The sequence below is a fragment of the Acomys minous genome, assembly GCF_964271855.1.
Source record: "Acomys minous genome assembly, chromosome: 12".
Taxonomy (NCBI): domain Eukaryota; kingdom Metazoa; phylum Chordata; class Mammalia; order Rodentia; family Muridae; genus Acomys; species Acomys minous.
In genome coordinates, this window is record NC_140493.1 from 20008024 (window position 1) to 20018423 (window position 10400).

General features: G+C 53.2%; 1 protein-coding gene across 1 annotated transcript; it reads left to right on the top strand.

The window, feature by feature from the left end:
* Nucleotides 1–2412: 2412 nt before the first annotated feature.
* Nucleotides 2413–6877, top strand: LOC311578539 (cytochrome P450 2D3-like). The gene is made up of 9 exons (XM_084748447.1): nucleotides 2413–2785; nucleotides 3716–3887; nucleotides 4182–4334; nucleotides 4414–4574; nucleotides 5233–5409; nucleotides 5549–5690; nucleotides 5910–6097; nucleotides 6443–6584; nucleotides 6686–6877. Exons 1-9 carry the CDS (start codon nucleotides 2597–2599, stop codon nucleotides 6862–6864), a joined length of 1503 nt encoding a protein of 500 aa, XP_084604573.1. The 5' UTR covers nucleotides 2413–2596; the 3' UTR covers nucleotides 6865–6877.
* The last annotated feature ends 3523 nt before the right edge of the window (nucleotides 6878–10400 follow it).

Below are 10400 nucleotides of genomic sequence, written 5' to 3' on the forward strand. Positions count from 1 at the left end.
CAGGCACGACAACCCAAACAGCAGACAATGGCAGACAAGGCCCACATGCCCTACAGCAATGCTGTCAACTGTGAGGTGCAGCACTCAACACCACAGGAAGTCACACGACCAAAGCCCCTTTGTTTGGTGATGTCTCTCATGACAGAACCAGCTATAAGCATGCCAGTAGTCTTAAGGTGGTTTCCTCAACTAAGGTGGGGAGCTCTCCTTTGTGAGTGTGAGGTGTCATTCTCCCTCCCCTTTTTTTTCATTAATTTTCAAAAAATGTGAAAATATTAAAGCTCAGATCACCAATGCAAAGATGGATTGTTGGGATCACAGTGCACAACTCTTTGAAGTGACTCTTTTCTCCTCCAAGTCAATTTTAGTCTGGGACCTGACTGATATACTGCTGTTGCACTTTGATTTCCTTTTCCATTCATTTTTGTCTTTTCAATATTTTTCCTTGAGTTTTAAATCCTGTTAATTACAAATACTGCATTTGATAGCAAAGATTCAGTGGCTTTGGATTGCATAGGTAACATCCTATCATATCTGCCCATAGTTCTGAGGAGGCCTCACACCATGAGGGGTACAGTAACCACCCGGGAAGGGAAGCTTCACCAACCCTAAGCGACCTCCAGTCTCCATTGCCCAAACTAAGCCTTCCCAAGGCAGCACCCAGAAGTCACTGTCCTCCCAGTGAGTGAGGTCACACTTCCCAGGCTGACTGGGTTAGCACTTCCCATCATGCCTAGGGAGAGAAGAACCTGGGAAGGGCTCTTAGACTCACTGTTGGTCTTCACAATGAAGCCAGCAGAGGGAAATGGCTCACAGGACAGAGTCCAGGAGACACCTGCCCAGGGTCCATTTGTCCAGTTCCAGTGGAGGACAGAGGACAGAGATTAAGTATGTGTTGCCTGTGTACAGAGAACTGCAAATCTGGGAGCACCAATCACCCTAGATGGCCAGGGACTCAGCTCCAGCTTCCTGTGGCAGAACGGGCACATATGTGCAGCTGGCATGAAAACATGACCCCAGTCCCTTAGAAGTCACATGACCCCAGTACCTTAGAGGTCAAATGACCATGGCCAACCACAGTGGTTCACATGGCTGAGAGCACGTGAACTGAGGGTGAAGGGAAGCAGACAGTGCTAGCAGGCAGCTGTGTAGCAGAGCATCCAAGTCACCTCTAAGAGCAGGTGACAGACCACGGAACCCTTTACAGCACACAGTGTGACATCACTCGCCTGTCAGCACACTTACCTCACAGGAGCACACTTAGGTGAAGTGGGAAAATCAGGCCTGGGCCAGCTTATCCCACAATGGGGCCAGCACCCAGTCAACACCATTGTACAGCGCTCAGACAGGCTGAGATCAGAGGAGAGGCAGACTGTGCTGTCCCAGCACTGACTCCAGGGTTAACCATCAGTCACCACAAGTTACCCCAGGAGGGTCCTGGAGCAGAGCAGGAGGAAGCCAGCAGCCTGAGCCTGTCAGTGAGCAGAGCGCGGTTGTCTCCCTCCTCCCACTCTTGACCGTGACCCTCTCAGGTGTCCTGACTCCCCTGCAGGCCGCCTTCAGGTGATACTGAGCCTAGAGAGAAAGACCCTTGTCTTTGCCCCAACCTAGACTGCCATCCTATGTCACAGTGTGGGGCAGGGTCATTGGGTAGGGCAAGGACCAGTAGTAGGGACAGGAACCGGGAGCAGACTTTGGGGGCCTCAGGCCAGCAACAAACGCGTCACCTCAGGCCTGGTGACAGAGAGGTCAGCTGAGAAGGGGTGGCATGGGCAGCAGAGAGAGGAAGATCCAGTGTCCAGACCTTGCTATGGCTCCATGGTGTGCTCCCCCCTACCTTGCTCCTGCCTCTCTTCTCTTCTGCCTCACTGTAGGGGGCAGCAGAGAGCAAGAGCTGAGCCTGGCCTCCACTGGGACATCTGAGCCTTGATATTCAGAGGTCTGGATCCCCAGAGAGGACAGGGGCAGAACCTTGGCTGACTGCAGTGAGTGAGAGTGGGCACGTGCAGGGTGACCAGCAGTTGTCCTGAGTACATGTGCATTTTGCGTCATTTTTCTGTTTTCTTAATGGATTACATTGGCAGTAGCTGCCTTCCCCCACTGCCCCTCACTCACACACAGGCTGCAGCTGTCTTCCCCCACTGCCCCTCACTCACACACAGGCTGCAGCTGCCTTCCCCCACTGTCCCTCACTCACACAAAGACTGCAGCTGCCTTCCCCCACTGCCCCTCACTCACACACAGGCTGTAGCTGCCTTCCCCCACTGCCCCTCACTAACCACAGGCTGCATGTGTGGCACAACAGATAATTTTACTGCACAACATAATTGTCCACCTCAAAGCAGAGTCACCTGGATATACCCCCTCCATGTTCAGCCAGAAGAACCATTAAGTCAGCTCCTGGAAGGGACTCACTCTCTCTGGCTCCTCCCTACACTTGAACAAACAAAATTTGGCTGGAGCAGAGGACAAAGGGCAGCTCTGGCACTCCTTTATAAGGTAGCAGTATCCAACCTTGGGACTTCTGGTCCTAGGTGTCTGTGGTGAGCGTTGTCCCTTGTTCTTTAGGAAGCCTGGGGAGCAGTGGCGCGCAGCCATGGAGCTGCTGACTGGGACTGGCCTGTGGCCCGTGGCCATATTCACAGTCATCTTCATATTGCTGGTGGACCTGATGCACAGGCGCCAGCGCTGGGCTGCCCGCTACCCACCAGGCCCTGCACTGTGGCCTGTGCTGGGCAGCCTGCTGCAGCTGGACTTGGAGAACATGCCGTATAGCATGTACAAGGTGAGTGACTTAGTGCTGGGAGGTAACAGAGGATGCAGTGTCCATTGGAGCAGGTAGTGTAGTGGGAGTGGAGCCACAGGTTACACAGGGTATTGTGCCCCTGAGAGAACCACCCCTTCCTGGTGGTGGCACTTGGACTTTCTTGGGCAACAGTTTTGAGGCACAAAGTCCAGGAGGTGAGGCAGGATGTGACAGCAGGTTCAAGGGTGATTGGACAGGGCAGCAGTCATAGAGGTCCCAAGTCCCTATGATCCTGTCTGTCATAGGTGAGGTCTTAGCATGGTGCCAGGTCCCAGGTCTAGCACAGCCTGTCAGTCAGCACAGCAAATGGACAGAGGGCTGTGGCTGGTGACTCTTGCTGCTGTGTGCTCTGTGGCCTCACTGCCCATCTAGAGGAACCTGAGTTTCCTCATATGTCGTGAGATGCTAAGGGGCCCAGGACAGTGTTGGGGTCTGGGATGGTCTCAGCTGGGTGATCACATCTACTGTGAGTCCTTTGCTGAACTTAAACAATGAGATGCCAGGCCTGGAGGGTTGACTCTGCTGTTAAGAGCACTTGCTGCTCCTCCAGAGGTCCTGAGTTCAATGCCCAATAACCAAATGGTGACTCACAACTATCTGGAATATGATCTGTTGCCTTATGCTGGTAGGCAGGAAGACAGAGTACTTATTTACGAAAATAAAAACATCATGAAAAAGAAAGAAAAAAGAAAAGAAGGCACAGTTTTAAGATGCCAAGTCTCAAGCTAGGGATGAAAGTAAGAGGAAGAGCATTCTCCCAGGACATATGAAGACCAAACTTCAATAACAAGCAACACACACACACACACACACACACACACACAAACTATGCCAATGCTAGTGCAGCGAGCCTGGTTCTAGGCCCCACAGGGACCTACACTTCCTAAGTGCTCTGTCCCTCTGCTTCAGCTTCGAAACCGCTATGGTGACGTGTTCAGCCTGCAGATGGCCTGGAAGCCTGTGGTCGTCATCAATGGACTGAAGGCCGTGCAGGAAGCTCTGCTGACCTGTGGAGAGGACACTGCTGATCGCCCTAAAATACCCATCTTTCAACACTTTGGCCATGGACACAAAGCTCAAGGCAATGGGCTGCTGGGTAGGGGAGGGGAGGCAGTCATAGCATCAGAGCCAGACATGGTGGGTACTGGGCAGAGGAAGGACAGGGCCTGATACAGGTGACAAGCAGTTAGCGACTCAACTAGCAGCCACTGAAATCCATCATGGAGCCTACGTAGCGGGCTAGGAGGTGGTAGACGTGGGTTTTGGAGGAAGGTAGGACGATATAAGTGATGCTCGTCCCAGAGCAGATGACTAATGGTGGGAGCAGTTGATGGCACAGCCAGGTGTCTTTGCTTACACACAGATGTGTCCACAGGTGTGGTCCTTGCACCTTATGGGCCCGAGTGGCGAGAGCAGCGGCGGTTCTCTGTGTCCACCCTGCGCAACTTCGGCCTGGGCAGGAAATCGCTGGAGCAGTGGGTGACAGAGGAGGCTGGCCACCTCTGTGACGCCTTAGCCGACCAGGCTGGTGGGTGACTGGTGGGGTGTGCGCATGGGCACAGCGAGATCGCACTGAGAACATGACTAACTGGCATCTCCGCTCCCAGGGCGTCCCCTCAGTCCCTACATGCTCCTCAGCAAAGCCGTGTGCAATGTGATCGCGTCCCTCATTTACGCCCGCCGCTTTGAGTATGGAGACCCTTCCCTCATCAACATGCTAACAACATTGGAAGAAAACATGGGAGAGAATATTGGCTTGCTTCCCGAGGTAGGGGGCTTGGGGCAGCCTGCGGAACCACTTCTGTGCCATCCATCCTCCCAGAGGAGCCTTAGGCAGGGGATTTGGAGAGCAAGACTTCTAGAAATGTCTACCACAGGAATAAAAGCATAGAGCTTGACAAACCTGGGACAAACGCAGGGAAAATGTGGGCCAAGGTCAGGTGTCCAGAACAGGGACAGCCGGCGCCCTCTGTCTATATGGAAGCTACAAAAGCCTGGGGAAGGTTCAGAGTAGAATATTCCTTCTGTTCACCCTGGGAACCAAGAGTCTGAGGCTGGAACTAAAGAGGAGACAGGAGATGAGAGGAGCGCACCGGGCCTTGTGGGAGAGGCTGGAAAGTGAGACTGGGTGAGATCAACATTGAGCAGAGGAACCCAGGGGCCAGAGAGATGCACAGTGGGTAAGGGAGCTGGCCAAGCAAGCCTGGCACTTGAGTGCAGTTGTAAGGACACAAGTGACTCTGTTTGTTTTCCTCTGACCGCAACATTCTTGTCGTGGCCACAACACTCTCCACATCATGCATATACAAGCACACATTGAAATAATAATGATTATCATTATTATCATTAATAGAAATCTTATTTACTTCACACATTAAATTAAAAGGCAACAATACCGCCCAGCACCTTGTCTGTGTGTGTTACAGGTTCTGAACACGATCCCAATTCTCCTGCGCATCCCGGGGTTGGCCGACAAGGTCTTCCCTGCACAAAAGACATTCATGACTATGGTGGATACGCTGCTAGCTGAGCACAGGAGGACCTGGGATGTTGACAAGCCACCTCAAAGCCTAACTGATGCCTTCTTGGCTGAGATGGAGAAGGTGAGAGATGGTGAGCTGTGGTGTCCAGCATGTCGTGGCTAACCCAGTGACCCCCAAGCGTGGCCTCCTGCAGACACTGGCTGGGTATCATGGGCCTTTTCCCTCTTTGCTCTGAGTCCACTGTCTCTCTCTGGCCCAGGCCAAGGGGAACCCTGAGAGCAGCTTCAATGATGCCAATCTACGTCTCGTTGTCTCTGATCTGTTTGGTGCTGGGATGGTGACCACGTCAACCACGCTGTCCTGGGCCCTGCTGCTCATGATCCTGCACCCGGATGTGCAGCGTGAGCCTGGCTGGGCTGGGAAGAAAGGAGGAGGAGGGACGAGGCAGTGTCCTTAAGCTTCCCTGGGACACTTGTGACTCCTGGCCCAGGATTGCCCCAGACTCCAGCCCGGGTGATGGCCATCTTTCTCTCATGGACCCAGCCCTTAGCAGAGAGGAAGTAGAGGGACAAGGGGAATCTCCCTGGGGCTCCTTCACTGAGGGGATGCTGTCCTTCCAGGTCGTGTCCAGCAGGAGATTGATGAAGTCCTAGGGCAGGCGCGGCGCCCAGAGATGGCTGACCAGGCCCACATGCCCTACACCAATGCTGTCATCCATGAGGTGCAGCGCTTTGCCGACATCATCCCATTGAATTTGCCACACATGACGTCACGTGACATTGAAGTACAAGGCTTCCGCATCCCGAAGGTAGGCATGGGCCCTCCTACCAATAGCATGGCCACTAGCAAACAAAGGAAGGAAAGGCCAAATCTCATGCGCCCTGGATTTCCATGTGGTGCTGCAACCATCCTGGGTGTGAGTATGCTGCAGCCGTTCCTGGGAGTCCTCGGGGAAACTGGGTGTCCAATGAGATGATCCACGGTGGAGAATGGGAGCAGACGTGGATGAAGCACTAGTTTCGAAGGTCACCCATCACCCATGAAGGAGCTGCGGTACTCTGACGAAGGGACTCAGTGTGTGGAGGTGGAAGAGGTTGTGCATGCAAATTAGGGGCCCCACCCCAGTCCATACTGACATAGTGTCTCCCGCCAGGGCACGATGCTCATCACGAACCTGTCCTCGGTGCTGAAGGACGAGACCGTCTGGGAGAAACCCCTCCAATTCCATCCTGAGCACTTCCTGGATGCCCAGGGACACTTTGTGAAGCCTGAGGCCTTCATGCCATTCTCCGCAGGTGCCCGCGGGGTGCCTGGCTCCCTGTGTCTTCCCAGGGTGCCTCTGAGGGTGGAGATCCTACCAGGACCCAGACTGACCAAGCCTCTCTCCCACCCTCAGGCCGCCGCATATGCCTGGGGGAGCCCCTGGCCCGCATGGAGCTCTTCCTCTTCTTCACCTGCCTCCTGCAGCGCTTTAGCTTCTCCGTGCCCGATGGACAGTCCAGGCCCAGCGACCAAGGCATCTTTGCACTGCCAGTTACTCCAAAGCCTTACCAACTCTGTGTAGCCCTGCGCTAGCAGGGCCAGTAGCTCCACCTTCTGCTCAGCTTGGGCTGATTGAATGTTCAATAAACAAGTTCTGTGGCTGCACCTCAGACTCTTGGTCCAATTCCCATCCTTGTCTCAACTGTGTCCCAAGTCTTCAGTCCACAGACAGACCTGCCCCTCTATCTGGTCAGCCCAACCTAGGAGCAACCTTAATGTTGTGAGAAGAGAGATTCTTGACACAGAACAGTGGCCTTCAGTATCCAGTGTGGGCGGATGAAGCAAGAAGGTTGCAAGTTCAAGGCCAGCATGGGCATTCTAGCCTAGACTACTTTGAGATGCTTTCTCATAAAGGGGGTGGGGAGCTAAATAGTCACAGGAAGTGATGAAGGAAGGAGGAGGAAATGAGAGGGAGGAGGCACGAACTAACCCAGACTCCAGCAACAATCAGAGACGAACTTTCTCGCTTGGACTCAATCCTTACTTTCGTTGTTACACAGAGGCAAAGGGCAGAGCTTCACTGAGGGGACGCTGTCCCTCCAGGCATAGTCCAATGAGAGATTGATGAAGTCAAAGGACAGGGGGGGGTGACCCGAGATGGCAGACCAGGCCCCCATGTCCTACACCAATGCTGCCATCCATGAGGTGCAGCGCTTTGGGGACATCGCTCCATTGATTTTTCCCCGCCACACATTCCGTGACATTGAAGTCCAGGACTTTCTCATCCCCAAGGTAGGCATGGGCCCCTCTGCTCTGCATCCCCAAGGTGATGTTCCTGCCACTGCCTCCTAAGGGCTAGGATTACAGGCATGCACCACCACACCTGGCATTAATGTCATCTCGGCTTTATTTTGTTAAGGCATCACTAATACCCACAAACCTTGCCATTATTGTTGTGCTTGGAATCGAACCCAAGGCCTTATGCATACTCAGCACACATCAGTGTACCACACTCCAGAGTGTATGTGTGCATGTTGATTTGTGTTCTATGTAGGCACATGTGTGTAGTGTAGGCTTAGGCATGTGTAAGGAGTGTTGGCATGTGTGTGGTGTTTAGGCAAGTGTGTGGTGTGTAGGCATGTGTGTGGTGTGTAGACATGTGTGTGGTGTGTAGGGTGTGGTGTGTAGGCATGTGTGTGGTGTAGGCATGTGTGTGGTGTGTTGGCATGTGTGTGGTGTGTAGGCACGCGTGTGGTGTGTAGGCATGTGTATGGTGTGTAGGCATGTGGGTGGTATGTAGGCATGTGTGTGGTGTGTAGGCATGCGTGTGGTGTGTAGGCATGTGTGTGGTGTGTAGGCGTGTGTGGTGTGTAGGCATGTGGGTGGTGTGTAAGCATGTGTGTGGTGTGTAGGCATGTGTGTGGTGTGTAGGCATGTGTTTGGTGTGTAGGCATATGTGTGGTGTGTAGGCATGTGTGTGGTGTGTAGGCATGTGGGTGGTGTGTAGGCATGTGGGTGGTGTTTAGGCCTGTGTGTGGTGTTTAGGCATGTGTGTGGTGTGTAGGCATGTGTGTGGTGTGTAGGCATGTGTAAGGAGTCTTGGCATGTATGTGGTGTATAGGCATGTGTGTGGTATGTAGACATGTGTGTGGTGTGTAGGGTGTGGTGTGTAGGCATGTGTGTGGTGTAGGCATGTGTGTGGTGTGTTGGCATGTGTGTGGTGTGTAGGCATGCGTGTGGTGTGTAGGCATGTGTATGGTGTGTAGGCATGTGGGTGGTATGTAGGCATGTGTGTGGTGTGTAGGCATGCATGTGGTGTGTAGGCATGTGTGTGGTGTGTAGGCATGTGTGTGGTGTGTAGGCATGTGGGTGGTGTGTAGGCATGTGTGTGGTGTGTAGGCATGTGTGTGGTGTGTAGGCATGTGTTTGGTGTGTAGGCATGCGTGTGGTGTGTAGGCATGTGTGTGGTGTGTAGGCATGTGTGTGGTGTGTAGGCATGTGTGTGGTGTGTAGGCATGTGTGTGGTGTGTAGGCATATGGGTGGTGTGTAGGCATGTGGGTGGTGTGTAGGCATGTGGGTGGTGTACAGGCATGTGTGTGGTGTTTAGGCATGTGTGTGGTGTGTAGGCATGTGTGTGGTGTGTAGGCATGTGTAAGGAGTCTTGGCATGTGTGTGGTGTATAGGCATGTGTGTGGTGTGTAGACATGTGTGTGGTGTGTAGGGTGTGGTGTGTAGGCATGTGTGTGGTGTAGGCATGTGTGTGGTGTGTTGGCATGTGTGTGGTGTGTAGGCATGCGTGTGGTGTGTAGGCATGTGTATGGTGTGTAGACATGTGGGTGGTATGTAGGCATGTGTGTGGTGTGTAGGCATGCATGTGGTGTGTAGGCATGTGTGTGGTGTGTAGGCATGTGTGTGGTGTGTAGGCATGTGGGTGGTGTGTAGTCATGTGTGTGGTGTGTAGGCATGTGTGTGGTGTGTAGGCATGTGTTTGGTGTGTAGGCATATGTGTGGTGTGTAGGCATGTGTGTGGTGTGTAGGCATGTGGGTGGTGTGTAGGCATGTGGGTGGTGTACAGGCATGTGTGTGGTGTTTAGGCATGTGTGTGGTGTGTAGGCATGTGTAAGGCGTGTTGGCATGTGTGTGGTGTGTAGGCATGTGTGTGGTGTGTAGGCATGTGGGAGGGATTTCGGCATGCGTGTGGTGTGTAGGCATGTGTGTGGTGTGTAGGCGTGTGTGGTGTGTAGGAATGTGGGTGGTGTGTAAGCATGTGTGTGGTGTGTAGGCATGTGTGTGGTGTGTAGGCATGTGTTTGGTGTGTAGGCATATGTGTGGTGTGTAGGCATGTGGGTGGTGTGTAGGCATGTGGGTGGTGTGTAGGCATGTGGGTGGTGTACAGGCATGTGTGTGGTGTTTAGGCATGTTTGTGGTGTGTAGGCATGTGTGTGGTGTGTAGGCATGTGTAAGGAGTCTTGGCATGTGTGTGGTGTATAGGCATGTGTGTGGTGTGTAGACATGTGTGTGGTGTGTAGGGTGTGGTGTGTAGGCATGTGTGTGGTGTAGGCATGTGTGTGGTGTGTTGGCATGTGTGTGGTGTGTAGGCATGCGTGTGGTGTGTAGGCATGTGTATGGTGTGTAGGCATGTGGGTGGTATGTAGGCATGTGTGTGGTGTGTAGGCATGCGTGTGGTGTGTAGGCATGTGTGTGGTGTGTAGGCATGTGTGTGGTGTGTAGGCATGTGGGTGGTGTGTAGGCATGTGTGTGGTGTGTAGGCATGTGTGTGGTGTGTAGGCATGTGTTTGGTGTGTAGGCATATGTGTGGTGTGTAGGCATGTGTGTGGTGTGTAGGCATGTGGGTGGTGTGTAGGCATGTGGGTGGTGTACAGGCATGTGTGTGGTGTGTAGGCATGTGTAAGGAGTGTTGGCATGTGTGTGGTGTGTAGGCATGTGTGTGGTGTGTAGGCATGTGGGAGGGATTTCGGCATGTGGGTGGTGTGTAGGGTGTCGTGTGTAGGGCGTGGTGTGTAGACATGTGTGTGGTGTGTACACATGTGTCATGTGTCAACATGTGTGCTGTTGTGTAGGTTTGTGTACATGGGCAGCAGGTAGTACAGAAGCCTCTGCAGAAGCA